This window comes from Dermacentor silvarum, chromosome 5 (assembly GCF_013339745.2).
Source record: "Dermacentor silvarum isolate Dsil-2018 chromosome 5, BIME_Dsil_1.4, whole genome shotgun sequence".
Classification (NCBI taxonomy): Eukaryota; Metazoa; Arthropoda; class Arachnida; order Ixodida; family Ixodidae; genus Dermacentor; species Dermacentor silvarum.
The window spans coordinates 157,744,428-157,760,471 of record NC_051158.1 but is presented as its reverse complement, the minus strand read 5'-3'; the positions used below and the strand labels follow the sequence as shown (position 1 = coordinate 157,760,471).

General features: G+C 47.6%; 1 protein-coding gene across 1 annotated transcript; it reads left to right on the top strand.

Moving 5' to 3' along the window:
• Positions 1 to 4,384: 4,384 nt before the first annotated feature.
• On the top strand, positions 4,385 to 12,650 carry LOC119454508 (prolyl 4-hydroxylase subunit alpha-1). Its single transcript, XM_037716418.2, has 2 exons — positions 4,385 to 5,177; positions 12,066 to 12,650. Exons 1-2 carry the CDS (start codon positions 4,608 to 4,610, stop codon positions 12,558 to 12,560), a joined length of 1,065 nt encoding a protein of 354 aa, XP_037572346.2. The 5' UTR covers positions 4,385 to 4,607; the 3' UTR covers positions 12,561 to 12,650.
• The last annotated feature ends 3,394 nt before the right edge of the window (positions 12,651 to 16,044 follow it).

The following is a 16,044-nucleotide window of genomic DNA, read 5'->3' as shown; positions in this document are numbered from 1 at the left end:
ATTTCGAAGTGAAATAACAGTGCATTGTTACCACAAGATTGCATGCGCTTACCTCAAAAGTGGTGCTAGTTCGTTCGAAGTGGATCTGCCTTGTGAAATCACCTGCTTCAATTCGTGTTGCAATATGTGTGCTAAAGTAATTAGATCTAGAAGTTGATTGGTGACTTAGCTAATTAATCAATTATGTATTTTTATTCCCAGCCGAAGTAAGGTCTGCCTGTTCGAGTAATACAGCTCAATAATTATATTCATGCTATATGCCATAAACAATTTTGAAAGGGCCCCTAACATTGAAAATTGTGGTTATACACTAAGTTGCAAAATGTCATCTGGAAACGGTTTTACTGAAAGAATTTTTCAGTTCGTTATTGCAGCGGATAGAACCTGTCCTTTTAGCATGCCATGAAGAGGCAACCGTCACTGCCAACGGAGACACTCTCCGTTTGCTTCGAGCAGCGTCTGCAAGCGGTGCTCCTTCTCATACACTGGAGCCGAGGAACCGCGTATGTTCAGGCGTCGAGCCCTGCTTCTCCCAATTTTCAATTCCAGTCTTCCTGTTTGGATGCAAGGCGGCGTTGCTCCTTCCGCATTGGATGATTACTCGAAGTCGTGATTTATGACGAATGACGTGGCTAGCAGTCGTTCACGTGACTCCCTTTGCGAGTGTGACCCGACTCTGGCTGGATGTGGAGCCTGCTCAGGAGGCCGGGCGTGAGACGTTTCGTTTGAAATTTCATCTGTTTTCACGCATGCGTGGTGCGGTAGAACTTAGCAGACACGATCAACAGAGCGTGATGTGCACGCTGCGCTTGTCTGTTTAAAAAGGCCAAAGCTGGTGAGGAGCCCTTTGAAAGCCGTTAATAGCCGGCAGAACACTGATAAATGAACAGAGCGCTTGGGTCTCAAGTCTATTGCTGAGGAAAGTTGGCGTTCGGCCCTATTGGTGTATTATGATCCTTAGTACTGATCTTATTGGTACTGGCTCGGCCTTATTGGCCTGACCAGCATAGAGGGACAGCACTTGAAACAATGGAGACGAAGAGAGGACAACCTGAGTACTCGTGTTCATCCGCTTGTTAAGCGTTCAATACATGTGACTGTTTATAGCCTTCCTGTCATGGTGACAATACACTGATATCCAAAAACTGAGAAGCCCATCTTTCTCTTCCTATATTTTCATGAAATCCTACAGATATTAAATATGACTTCCCTATTTGACTTGTCTGCGCTGCTGTGACAGTGGTCTCTTCTAAAACGAGGTGACAACCGCAATCTCCATGATTGAAGTCATATGAACAAGTGCATCTTAACGACAGAATTTATTCATACTACAGCGAAGCTGTGTATATGACTAGCCGATTCGTCCGTCTGTCGCCTGTACGCAGAAACCATCAGCAATGGTACGAGCGTCGTCGTCTTCGACCGCGGGCTCGTTGGTGCCCCTCGGCGCAACCGCGCGAACGCGCTCGTACCACTGCTCCCGCGTTCGTCGCCTTAGTCTTCCACAGCTGGCTTCGTTGCCGCTCAACATTACAGCGTAGAATTTCCATTCGGTCATCGTAATGGGGAGGCCGCGTTTACGGGGATATGAGCCATTGCTCAATGGGGTACGAGCCGTTCATTGTCTTACGTGACGGAAAGATTTAATTTTGAGGCAATTTAATTTTCATGAAGCGCAAGCAGCAATGTGAAAACGGCGGACTACGGGCATACCGTCAGTGACGTCGTTGTCTTCGTCGCAGTCGAACGTGTGTGTAACCTCATTAAGAAACACAAATGCGTAACCAATAATTGAGAAAGACTAATGTACCATTGGGATTAACCCAGTGGTAAACACCGGGGCCGCACGTTTCAGCTTCGCTGGTTAACCATCTGTACGGAGTGCTTGGACGGTCACTTTACATGCTTTGTTTCTTGGCAGGTAGATTATAACCACCTGTCTTTTCCAAACATTGGCGGTTTTACAAACAGTGTTGCTACGCATCATACAATAAACTATTCAAGCTTAGCTAGAGTAAACTTATTGGAAGGTCACCAAAACACTTCATAAAAGCATCTGTTGGATTTGCCGTCATAGCTATAGTGATCCTGTCGCGACATTTGGGAAGAGTTTGTAATGGACGCCGTAAAACTTAAGACACTTTACACGCAGGAATGCCTGCAGGTTTCACGTGCATGACAGCAAAAGAAAGATTCCGACATGTGTCTTACCATGCGGCTTGAACCACCAGGCAGTGAATTCGCTGAAATATCAAAAGCTTGTGTTAAAAGCAGTTGGTAAAAACTCTCAAGACGAGAAACGGTTGTCACAGAAGTGCCAAGCGACTTCCCGTCTGAAGTTTTTAAGCCCTAGGTATTCCTACCAGACTATGTACTTACAGAAATTGACACACAGTGCATGAATTGCCACATGACATACGAGACATACTAGTACATACCAACATTGTTATGCCGTTTTCTTACACCATTGCTAATTTTTGTAACGATAGCTACATTACGCCAGGTTTTCGCCTCTTCGCCGTGGCCGCACTGTGACGTCACATCACGGCCCTAGATTCTCCAGTAATGGCACGTACACACTAGCGGCAAAACGCGCGCGGCGCGCCGCGAAACAGCTTTTTCTTGCCGCGGTAGGGATCGCTCCTGGGCCGATTTTTTGCGGTTTGCCGCGTGCCGCGGATGAAGGAGACCAATGAGAGCGGCCCGCTTCCGTGACGTGCGCGCGGAAAACTGGTGTCATGCGGACCCGTCCGACCGCTCGTTTCGTACTCGCGTCCGGTGTTAGCCAGAAACTCGTTTCGCGAGATCATCTGCACGCGTCAGGCCCAGGACTACAGTACCCGGACCGAGCTGACGGATAGTTCGAGAAGGGGGGAGAGAGCCTAGTCTGTCACGTGATTGCCGCAGCGGCGCGCCGCCGGTTGGTGCCACTGCTGCGTTTTGCCGCCGCCGGCGCGTCGCGCGCGTTTTGCCGCTAGTGTGTACGTGCCATAACGGGGACATGGACTCAGCGCTTCTCGGCTACCCGCTGTTGCTGCGGTGCCGGCCCGTGTTCATGCGAAGCGTGCCGCTATAGACCAACGCCACCTAGACTAGGAGTCTAGGTGGCGTTGTATAGACCCTGTGTTGCGCGCTCGTCTAGAAAGGCCAACACTGTCGCACTCTGTTCGCGCAGCTAATCAGACCGCTAAGCACGACTGTGTGGAACGCGAGCGATATGGCACTTGTGTTGCGGGCTGTAATTACCGATTCTCAAGGGCGCACAAGCGAGCAACACGACAAGAGCAGGGAGCGCGCATACCTGCTAGCAGACAAACCGGAAGTCGTAGGTTTTTGTTCGACCAATGGGCATCGTCCCCGACGCTGACATCACCAGATTCACCCTGCTGACATCGTGACGACCACTGGGGATACCGGAAAGGGCAGGGGAGGAGGACGGCATTGTTTTTTTGTGTGTGTGTGTGTGTGTGTGTGTGTGGCGCGCCCGCGGCGCGTAGCGCTGCAGCGTTTGGCATCGTTGGTCGTGACGGCAGTCTAAACTCGATGCGCGTGTTTACTTGAAGTGTTCAAAACATATCTGAGGTGGTTTAGGGGCCCTTTAACACAAGCAGACGACACTTGCTGTGAGCCGGAAGTGCTTTTAGTGTAGTGATACGTGTCCTTGTGCATTCTCTTTCTGTTACTTTCGTTTTATAGAAACAAATTAACTAACATATAAACTATTACCAACAACATTTGTTCACCATAATGTTGGAAAAATTATCGATGACGCGCCCTGGGCAGTCAATCGGATAGCTCGCCCTACTGACTTGAATATGGTCCAATTGCGTCACTCGGTCAGGAAAGGCTGAAAACTCAGCCGATTGGCGTGCTGCGATCGGTAGAGATGTACCTTTTTAAAACCTTATAACAAATTACGCGCTTTACGTGGAGCGCTTAGATGCGCGTCCATTAATGATCAGAAGGACCTACCCTAGCGATTCAGTACCTTTGTACAAAATCATCAAAATCGTTTCATGATCCCTTTAATGTCTATTATTTTGACTATTTCCCAATTTATCTCAGTTGTTTTCATGGAATTACTAATCGCCTTCTAATTCCATCCTCATCTTGCCTAATCCCTCATAGTGGGTATGAGCCATGGACAGAGGGCAAACAAACAAACAATAATGTGGCCTGCGTTTCGAAGCCTCGTTTCCCTCGCGTTCACTTTTCAGGTCGCCTCGTGCGCATCCGACCTGTTCACGGCAACTGAAGACATGCAGATGTCCGTGGGAACCGAACACATCACTCTCGAAGACGGCCACTTCTACGTCCTGTTGCAAGAGCGTAAGCTGGCCGCTGCCATAAGCTGCTACGAAACATTCCGCAATGCCCAGTCGCTGCGAACCGGTCAGGGCGCTTTGGGAACATTCCTCTTCCTTAGCCAGCTCACCAATTTCAACTCGTACGTGACCCTCACTGCCACTCGTCACTATCTGAGGAGCCTTTCCGCGGCTTTACTCTCGCCTTCCTTTCGAAAGTGGTGGCCCACAAACAGTGATGTCACAGGAGCCGCTGTTGGAATCTGTAAGCTGCAGCACCTGTACGAAATTCCTGCGACTAAGATGGCAGACATGAAGTCCCGCCTACTGCCGGCCGCTTTACCCGAAGACTTCACTTGCGTGGCCAGGGGCTGTTCGATGGCAGCAGAATTTGGAAACACCTCCGCCTGGATTCGAGCAGCGCTTGCAAAGGCGTCGTCATCCCTGACGAGCGGCGCTTTCCGGCGCCTTCAATTAGGCCTCGGCTGGTTGCAGGCAAACGACGAGCGCTGGCCTCGGTTGCGACTATTGACAAAGTCTGAATCTACGAAGGCGGGCAAAAGCTACCCTTCCTCGCCGGACTCGGATATCAACGAGTACAAGAATGTATGTGTCACACAGGGATCCTTGAGGCCGTCTGGAAGCAGACTTGTGTGCAAGATGTCCACGAACTTCGGAGACCCGCTCTTGATTCTTCAACCGCTCAAGTTAGAGGTGCTGTCGCTGAAGCCACGAGTGGTTGTCATCAGCGACTTCCTCTCCCTATCGGAAGTACACTTCATCCGATCGGCAGCGCAGAAGGGATTCGAGCGTGCAGGAATTTATTCCCCGACTGCCGTTGAGGGCATGCCGAGCTGGAAACGAATCGGCAAGGTAAGAGTGCATTCATTTCATGAACTTCTGGCTTTTGTTAAACTTTTCTTTGCCAACCTCGTCGGGTTTCGTGACCGTGGGAGCTGCGTGCCTGTTCTGCCGCCGAATAGGCCACCCAATCCAGCAGAGCACGCGCGCTCCGCAAGGTTAGGTTCCTTGAAGCCCCACCAGATGGAGCTCACCTCCACGCATTCGCGTGGAGGTGACAGAAAACTGTCAATCAAATATTTGGACTGCAGGAGGGGTGCAAACCAGGAAACAGCGGTTAAGAAAAAGGTTAAGGAAACAGAGAGGGGTCTGTGGCAAACAGAGATGCAGACGAAATCAGCACTGTGCACATACCGAACTTTCAAGCAAGAAATTGCTAAAGAAAATATCTACGATAATTCTAGGGGAAGCTCTTTGTTGTTTGAAGCCAGGACGGGAGTATTGCGGACTAAGATGTACCGAGTCAAGTACCAAGGTATAGACACGTTGTGCTGTGCGTGTGGAGAAGAAGAGGAAGCGGCTGAACACCTCATACTTTTCTGTAAGGGGCTTAACCCTACAGTGCAAGGCAACGGGGCTGATTTTTTCAAAGCATTGGGGTTTAGGGACAGTGAAGGCAAAATAGACTTTAAGCGGGTAGAAATAACCAAACAGAGGTTATCTGATTGGTGGATAAAATTAAGGCAGGGGTGAAATTTCACCCACCACAAAGTACAAATTATCTTAATAGTCATGGCTAGGTGGCGTATGCCACCGCCCGATTTAAAGGGTTCAGCCTCATCCATCCATCCATCCATCCATCCATCGCACGCATTCTACGAGTCCGGCTACCACCCTTTTGCACAGGATGGCATTCACTACAGTGGTGCCACGGGCGGGAGCGTAGGTAGTAGGATAGGACGCCAAGCTACGGTTTTTTTGGGGGGGACCCAGAGCCGTAAGACCACCAGTGTAGACGAAGACGGACCCAGAGAGGCCCCAGGATTCAAGAAACGTAGAATCGGTAGGAGAAAAAATAGACGTAAGCACCAGGGCAAGGTCATTCTGACATAGGGTACATTAACATGCAAGGTGGCAGGAATAGGCTGAAGTGGGAGGAGATAGACGAGCAACTAAGGCAAGAAAAGCTGATGGTATACGGGTTTGTGGAGACACATCTTAGGGACATGGAGCAACCTCCCTGTAATCCTGACTATGCATGGGAATATTGCAATAGAACAGAGGGCAGCAGAAAAGGGGGTGGAATTGGTGCATTCATTCATAAAAGTATGAACTGGCAAAGGGTCAAACAGGAATTCAAGGAGCATTTATGGCTTAAAGGGAAAGTTGCAGGAGAGCAGACACTCCTTGGCTTTGTATACCTGTGGACAGGAGCAAATGCCAAAGAGGAAAACAAAAAAATGCTGGAATGCATATCAAGTGACATTAATGAGCTAGGAGAAGGGTGCGAGATTATTATACTAGGAGATATGAACGCACACATAGAAGACATGGACGGGTACACAGACTCAACAGGCAACATGATGCTGGATATGTGTGAACTGCATGACTTAGTTGTATGCAACAGTACTAAGAAGTGTGAAGGGCACATAACATGGGAGGTAGGGAGCCTGCAGTCGACGATAGATTATGCACTAATGTCACATAGGATGCACGATAGGCTAAATGTAATGAGCATAGATGAATATGGCTCCAGAAGTCTAGGTAGAGATCACAAACGTATTAAGGTGAGTTTTAGAAGGGAAATGAAAGTAGGTAGGAGGCAAGATGAACAACCAGGTGGGATATTTTACTCGGAAAAGCAGCTTGAAATAGCAACCCAGCAAATTGAGGAAGTAATTTCAGAGGATACAAAAACAGAATGGACATATGCAAATTTAACAGGACTATTTGAGCTAGAGCTTACTAAGGTACGAGTCAGGACAAAAGGGAACAGAAGACGTAAACCCAAGAGCTGGTGGGATGAGGAGGTTAAGAAGGCCATAGAGAAACGTCAGGAAGCATCCAGGGAACACAGATATTCAAAGCAGAGGGGTGAACCAGAAGCTGATGTAGGCAGAAAATGGAATAACTTCTTAAACTGTAGAAGGGAAGCATCCAATTTGATCAATGATAAGATCAGAAGAAAGGGGAGCCAATGGTTGTCAGAAGTAAACAAAAAGGATAGAAAAGCAGCGAAGAAATTTTGGAAACATCTCAACTCCTTGAGTAATAAGACTAGCCTAGAGCAGAGGTTTATAGTTACAGCTCAATGTGTTCGACTAGAGGGAGATGAGGCAATGGAACATATAAGAACAATGATGACAGAAAAATTTAAAGAACGAAACATAGCATGTTCTCAATCAGGTGAGGAAGGACTAGTCAGTGCAGTGGCTCCACTGGCACAAAGCGAGTGGGAAAGGGCAGAGAAGAGGGTTCCTAGTAGCACGTCGACAGGTCCTGATGGCATCCCAATTATGTTGATAAAGACATTGGGCCCAAAATCTAAGAAAGCATTAAGAGAGGCAGTGAGCAAAATGATAATGGACGGTAAAGCCCCCGACGGGTGGAGACTGAGCATGATGAGCATGATATATAAGGGAAAGGGGGACAAAGCCGACATAAACAACCACCGTCCCATAACAGTGACGTCAGTGGTTTACAGGGTGGTGATGCAGATTATAAAGGACAGACTGCAGGCATGGGTGGAGAGCGAGGAGGTGCTGGGGGAACTACAAAATGAGTTCTGAAAACAAAGAAGGTTAGAAGATAATCTGTTCTCATTGACACAGTGTATTTAAATAGCAGAAAAGGAACACAGGCCCCTATGGCTTGCCTTTCTGAATATCAAGGGAGCCTATGACAGTGTAATCCAAAAGGATTTGTGGGACATACTGGGCACTCTAGAGGTGGAAGATGGAGTAAGAAATCTTTTAAAAGATATCTATAAAAGTAACAAGGTGCTTATAAAATGGGAAAACAAGGTATCTGGGCCTATAGAGATACAGCAGGGGCTTAGGCAGGGGTGCCCTCTGTCACCTCTGTTGTTCATGCTGTATTTACAAGGATTAGAGAAAAATTTAGAGAGGAGCGGACTTGGCTTCAACCTTTCCTATTTCAAGCAAGGAGAATGGATTAAACAGTCATTACCAGGACTGATGTATGCGGATGACATTGTACTTATGGCTGACAGCAAGGAAGACTTGCAGAGATTAATGGACATCTGTGGTAAAGAGGGAGATAGCTTAGGTTTGAAGTTTAGTAAAGAAAAATCGGCAGTCATGACTTTTAATGATAATCAGGGCAGCCAGCATAGGATACAGGAGGTTACGCTGGAGGTGGTGGATAAGTACAAATATCTTGGAGTGTGGATAAACAATGGGGCTGAGTACCTAACGGAACATGAAAAATATGTGACGGCTAAAGGTAGCAGAAATGCAGCTGTGATGAAAAATAGGGCACTGTGGAATTACAATAGGTACGAAGTGGTGAGAGGGATTTGGAAAGGGGTGATGGTCCCTAGTTTGACTTTCGGCAATGCGGTCCTGTGCATGAGATCAGAGGTTCGAGCAAGGTTGGAAGCTAAGCAGCGAGGGGTAGGTAGACTGGCTCTGGGAGCACACGGAAATACACCAAATCAGGGGGTACAGGGTGACATGGGATGGACGTCATTCGAGGGCAGGGAAGCCAGCAGCAAGATAGAATTTGAGGAGCGATTGAGAGAAATGGCAGAAAAGCGGTGGGCAAGGAGAGTTTTCAGTTATTTGTACATGAGGAATGTTGATACAAAATGGAGGAAGCTGACCAGAAAACTGTCAATCAATATTTGGACTGCAGGAGGGGTGCAAACCAGGAAACAGCGGTTAAGAAAAAGGTTAAGGAAACAGAGAAGGGGTCTGTGGAAAACGGGGATGCAGACGAAACAGCACTGGGAACATACCGAGCTTTCAAGCAAGAAATTGCCAAAGAAAATATCTACGATAATTCTAGGGGAAGCTCTTTGTTGTTTGAAGCCAGGATGGGAGTATTGCGGACTAAGATGTACCGAGTCAAGTACCAAGGTAGACACGTTGTGCTGTGCGTGTGGCGAAGAAGAGGAAACGGCTGAACACCTCATACTTTTCTGTAAAGGGCTTAACCATACAGTGCAAGGCAACGGGGCTGATTTTTTCAAAGCATTCGGGTTTAGGGACAGTGAAGGCAAAATAGAGTTTAAGCGGGTAGAAATAACCAAACAGAGGTTATCTGATTGGTGGATAAAATCAAGGCAGGGGTGAAATTTCACCCACCACAAAGTACAAATTATGTTAATAGTCATGGCTAGGTGGCGTATGCCACCGCCCGATTTAAAGGGTTCAGCCTCATCCATCCATCCATCGCAGCAGCGGTGGCGCCGGCCGTGCGGAGGAAAGAAAAGAACCAGAAAGCTCGCCTTTGCGCACCCACAGCTATGCGGTAAAGAGGTAGTAAACGCTTCTTCCGGATAGTATGTATTCCAATTGCGCTACGTACTTATGCGCATGCTGCCTCTGAAACCATCATGCGATCAAGGCGTTCGTCGAACTCGCCAGTTTTCAGCAACACCGCTTAATAAAAGGCTCAATGTAATTTGTGTGCGCCTGCGCTTGTGCATCTCTCTCTCTCTCTCTCTCTGTGTGTGTGTGTGTGTGTGTGCGTGTGTGCGTGTGCGTGTGTGCGTGTGCGTGTGTGCGTGTGTGTGCGTGCGTGCGTGTTTCGAATTTTTGTGCACTGCCACAAAGCTTCGCTATATATAGCTTCGAACTTGTTGCAGCTGTTGCATTTTTTTTCTAACAATTTCTGCAGCATCAGATGCGGTAGCATTTCTTCAAGACAAAATCTCGTCGTCTCTCACCCATAAATGAACGAGTGCGAGGAGGAACGTGCAGAATGTGAAGCTTGAAATCAAATGTTGTGAAGAGGTATTGACGTCATGACAAAGCAAACGAGACGCGTGGGAAGAGGTGGACATGCGGGGAAGAAAGGAGGCTTCAGTATCACCAGCACGTATTTCGCATCGTGCGTGAGGAAAACTAAGAAGAGTTTAAGAAAGTGTGTCTACTGTCCAAGTTTTTCACGCGGCCACAAGTGATGCAAAATTGAAGTTTCATTATTCTACGTTGATCAGATTTGAAATTATATAGCTTTCCTGGTAAATCGTCCATCCCATGAGCAATATAAGGGGCTAAATGTTTCGGACAAAATGGTTAAGACAACTGGGTCAAACGCGTGAAAAGGTAATGATACCAAAGCTAATCATAGATCATAAATGCAGCTTTAAATCTTAATGCGAATGGAATTTTGTATCTTTGTATTTTGTATCGTTTGCCACAACCTTGTGAAGCCAACAGATAATGAAGCTAAGGAAAACATAAGGGGAATTACCTAATTCATTTGTAGAAATAATTAGTGAAAAGAAAATCAACGTGAACCAAGCAACAAGTTGCTGTCAGTGATAGTCGAATCCACATTGAGTTCGGCCACCATCTGCGGCAAGATGTTTCATCGCTCACTTTCGTTTCTCTGAAGTTAATTTCTACATATGAAATAAAGATGACAAACTTACCATACGCTTTCCTCGGCTTCATTATGTATTGGCTTATATGGTTGTAGCCAACAAATTCCTCCCGTTAGTACCTTTTCGTATTCTTTACCTACTTCAGGCCATTTTAGTCCATCTCCCTTTAGAGCCTCTTACGCCCACCTAGTGACCAAAGTTGTCTACGTGTTTGGGCCATCCCGTGTCATCAGGACACCTTAGTTATGCAGCCGTCATACAATCGTGATCACGCTGCCGTCGTCATGCCATCGCCGTCATTGATTCGTCGTCACCCCACTGTCGTCATGCCGTGGCCGTCATACTGCATTCGTCGTTTCATCGGCGCCATTTTTTCGCAGTCACGCTGACGTCACGGTTATTCCGTCCTCGTCATGCATTTGCTGTCACATCGTCTTTATTATGCCGTCGTGGCCGTTCTATCGTCGTCATTCCAGCTTTCCGGTTCGTTTCTCGGGATACCGTCGTCACCACGCAGTCGTCGTCACGACATTATCGTCACATAGCCGTCGTTATCTAATCGTCCTCATGCGGTCGTCGTCCCGCTGTCGTTGAACCATCATCATGTCAGAATCAACCTTCATCCCATTGCCGCCATACTGCCTTCGCCGTTCCATCGTTCTGACTGCCTCGCCATCATGTAGTCGTGGTGGTGCCGTCATGGTGATGGGGGACCTTGGCGAGCGAGTATCCTAGCAAAGTGGGCCGATCCCGCAGACAGTGTATGTCGCACAGCTGAAGCAATGGAAATCCCAGATTTACCACCACGGATAATAAATAAAGATGTATTCAGCACTACGGGGTGTCGCTACATAGCTTGAATGCTGATCATATAAACGTTTACGGTCATCGCGAAATGGGTTCGGTCAGAATTTCTTTTACTTAAGTCTCGGCAACATGGCTCATTTTATTTCAGCCTCTGCACTGAAATAAAGAAACGGAATCGAAAGCGATAGGTTACATTCAAATTCGTAGTGCGATATTTAGCGCAGCAATAACAACGTAAACATTCATTCACATTATATTATTTGTAAATTAGATAAACCCGTTAAAAGTAAATACCCATTGTCATGAAACTGAAATTGAAGCCCTTACGTGCGCCCTGGCTAAGCAAGAAAACCCTGTATTTTGGGGCGAAAAGTATATATAAATAACGCCTCGAAACCACGAGTAATCCTAATAAAAATGCTGTGCTACACACACGAAATATGCTTCAACAGATGGCATATGCGCTTTGGCGCACATGCTTCTTGAGAACAAATCAACAAATAGACAACAAAAAAGTGACAGTACCCTAATTATTGGAATTTTATTTCATTCTTCCTCATCATTGTGTATGCATGCAGGTGTCCTGGCTCTGGGATTCCCACCACAACCTTCTGGAGCGCCTCACTCGGCGCATAGAAGTCGCAACTGGTTTGTCGCTGGAATCTGCCGAGGCGTATCAGGTGGCCAACTACGGCCTCGGTGGACACTACACACCCCACATGGACGCCCACAGGTTCGATAAGGTGGCTGACCACGTGGACAGTAAGGATGGCAACCGACTGGCCACCATGCTCATGTACCTCACAGACGTCGACGCGGGAGGCGCCACAGCGTTCGTCAAGCTGGGCATCGCGGTGAAACCACGCGTCGGTGACGCCCTCTTCTGGTACGACGTGGAGCCATATGATGGAAGCGAGTTTCCCGATCAGCTTGCTTTCTGGCACCAGAAAAGGAAGGCGGATGAGCTGACGACGCACGTTGGCTGTCCCGTTCTGTTGGGCTCCAAGTGGATCGTGACCAAGTGGATTCACGAGCGAAACAACATCGTCGTGCACTACAACACGCCCGGCTGACGCCTAGTTACATGCGCCTAGCAAAACCGCGAACCTCGTCTTGGGTCTGACTCAATGAATACATACCTTTTTCATTGTTTTTGATATTACGATTTCTACATACTTCACGTACGTAGAAATCAGTATCTTGGCCGCGCCTCGCCAAATTGACGATAGTGCCAGATCATTATCTGTAAAGACGTAAATGTCCGGCCGAGCAGGTGCGCTCTGGCTTGATGCAGCACACTGGGAAAGCGGCAAGGGAGAGAAAGAAGTCGTTGTTTCGCACGAAACGCGAAGCATTGATTGCGATAGCAAATTAGACAGCTATAAGCAGCGGTGTAAAGTGTGTAAACATTCGCTTACTAGCAAAGTTAACAAGCACGGTGTCATGCGCGCACATGCTAACATGAACACATCTTCCTCGACGAACGCGAACACCCGCTGTCCGAACGCTGGCATGATGAGCGGCAGCAGCGGCGAGCGAATTCCCCTTCGTGCTGCCTCTCGCTTCAACACGAACTAGGCGCGCGAGAACACAGCGCACACGAAGCCATCAGCTATCCGGGGCCGGCGTGCCTACGAACACGCCGCAGATTACCTCCAAGACAAAACGCGCCCAGCCGCGGGCGGAGGAGAAGCGAAGTCGCGCGCTACCCTGCCCTCCCCCATCCTAGTGCATGCATCTCTTCCCGCTCACCCGCTTGCTCGTGCAAAAAGTCGAGGCCCACCCTTCCCGCCTTTCTCTCTTGCTCGCGAGCGAAACGCCACCGCACCAAGCCGTATGATTTCCCTCGCACCTACAGCATACGGCGTGCGGCCACGCTCTTATCACACGTGGACGTTACACAGCACGGCGACGCCGACGGCATAAATACAATTGAAGTGTCCATACAAATGCTATCGCAATAAAATCAAAGAATGACGACGGGGGAAGGAGAGAAACGGCACGCGAACAGCACAGCGGTCGCGCTAATGTCGCGGGTACGGCCCTATGTGAAATACCACGGACACAACACAGGAAAGTGGAAGAGGGTGGCAAAAGCACACATTTTAAAGCGAAGCTTTCTATGTCTCACCGATTATTCCGTGAACGCTGAAAACACACTGCAGGAAAGCCAACTTACACAATGGAACTATCTCGGCATCTGCGCGCACAATAGCACAACAGCGCACCGCACACGTGTCGTAAAACAATACAGTTTATATTGGTAGTTGTACCGATAAGAACAATGGTAACTGCAACGCCAGGCTACCCAGACGAACAGTATATATCTCCATTGCGTTACGCGCGTCACGCAATGTATTCCCCGCCGTCACCGTGGGTAGGCCGCGGGTGCTGCACACGGCAGAAGAGGCTGGCGTACGCGAACATTTGCGCGAGCGCGATCGTTCCCGTAAGGCGGATCCCGTGTATCGGCAACGGCAGAGCGTCTGACAGTCTACCACAGCGATCACAAGGCAATACTGTGCAAGTGTAGACTCGTCCGTGAAAGTGTAAGTGCGTGCGCGTAAGCAACGGCTACATAATCTAAAATAAAGGCTATGCAACTTAACGAAATATGTCTTCATTAAACTTCAACGTTCAAAAAATTCAATCCTAAACAAGCAATCAAATCACATATGCATCGCATCGGGTCGCTCAGCATTTCTTGGGTTACTTGCACGGTCGTTGGCTTTGGACTGGCCGTCGGTTCGCAGGAGTCACGTGGTAGTGACGCCTGCGGCAAAAAGGATGTTCCACATCCGCCCTATGGTTTGTGAGTGGTGGCGCTGGCTAACACTCCCAGAGTTAGTTCTAGTTGTAAAACATAAATACCCCAGAAAGTGGATCAAAAAACGGCTCCGCGGTAGCTCAATGGTGAGAACATCGCACGCGTAATGCGAAGACGTGGGTTCGTTCTCCACCTGCGGACAGTTGTTTTTTCATCCATTTTCATTTTCCATTAATTTATCATTTCTTTATATTCAATTAGTAAGTGCAAGTAATTTCCCCTATGTTGTCCTTGGTGTCATTGTTTGTTGGCTTCTTATGATATTTTTTCAGGTGACTTAACACGAATAACATTTCATCGCGCGTTACCTCGTCCGTTCACGAAGTGATGTGCTTGTCGCGAACCTAGTTGCACAAAGTTGCATGCACAATGAGGGCGGTTGCGCTCGCTCCGAAATAACATTTACGAGATATGACTTTAGTTAAGTGATGACCGCGCTATGACGCCGCCGAAATTGCGGTACGTCAAATGATGCATTCAGGCATCATTTGTTGTCTCATTACGTAATTAAACGCACCAGCCTATGTGTCCTACAGCAAGTGCTTATCAGAGACATAGTGGCCATACGAACTAATAATTGAACGAATGATCGAGCCAGCGAACGACTATACGAGCGTGCGAACGACTAATCGAACGAGCAAACCACTAAACGAACGAGAAAACGACTAAACGAACGAGCAAAGGGCAAACGAACGACAATTAAACCAGCCAGTCAACGATCGGGCGACCGCATGTTTTCTTTGCCAGTGCTCCACCACCGCTTCTTAATCTTCACACACATTAAAGCTCACGCGAATTAGCACGTACGTCTCAAAGACCTATGATGCTGTAATTCGGAAACGAACGTGCCCCGTAACTCAGTTTCGCAAGAGCACGCTCGCTTTTCATAGGTGCCTTTATCGCAAATCCACCGGGCGACCGCCAACGATGAACACGAACAAAAGAGGCAAACAACGCTATTTGCTCTAAAGAAGGCTAGTAAGCAGTGTTGTACACGTTCCTCTAAAATAGGAACGAAAGCTCGTTCCTTCCCAATATTGAAACGAGTTCCCTGCGAAAGGAACGCGTTCCAGTTACACTTCGAACATTGGAACGTGTCGTAACTTTAAGGTCACATTTTATGATTATTTAATTAAAATAAAGTGTCGGATAATCCTGGGGCGAAATAAAATGAGCAAATTTAAAGCTCACATCGAACTACTTATGTTATACGAATTTGAACATCGATGGCAACAGATTATCTGGAAATAAAAAGAGTCCAAGGAAACGCTCCTATAGAATTTTTGTCAGGGAGCACCGGACATACTCCTGAGATGTCTAACTGCAACTTTGGTGCTCGTCTTTTACAAGTGCACAACATATGGCACTTCCCACTTCGGTCTTCAAATGCGCAGTCAGGATATTGTGCTTCAGATGTGCAAACAGAAAGTTACTCACATGCACCAATATAATTAAATTTCTTGCACAAGAAACCACATTGAAAGAAACAATACATAGGCGTTTAATGAATGCTAATTCAATATTGCAGTATGAGTGGGAAAAAGAAATGTCCAGAATACATATTCGCAACTTAGTTAAGTCCCTTGTTTGAACTCAGCAAGAGTTGCATCTCCATGTTGGTGCCTGACAGACGAACCCGTTTTTCAAGCGAAGCTTGTATTGCCTCACAAGTGTTGGCGGTGGTGGTGGTGGTGTCACGCTAAAACCCTATCGAAAACGTGACGAAAACC

Excerpts from the sequence above, each read along its gene's own strand:
- LOC119454508 (XM_037716418.2), top strand. The coding sequence starts at position 4,608 with ATGGCAGACATGAAGTCCCGCCTACTGCCGGCCGCTTTACCCGAAGAC. Across the intron at positions 5,178-12,065 it reads GCTGGAAACGAATCGGCAAG|GTGTCCTGGCTCTGGGATTC; the intron begins GTAAGAGTGCAT and ends GTATGCATGCAG.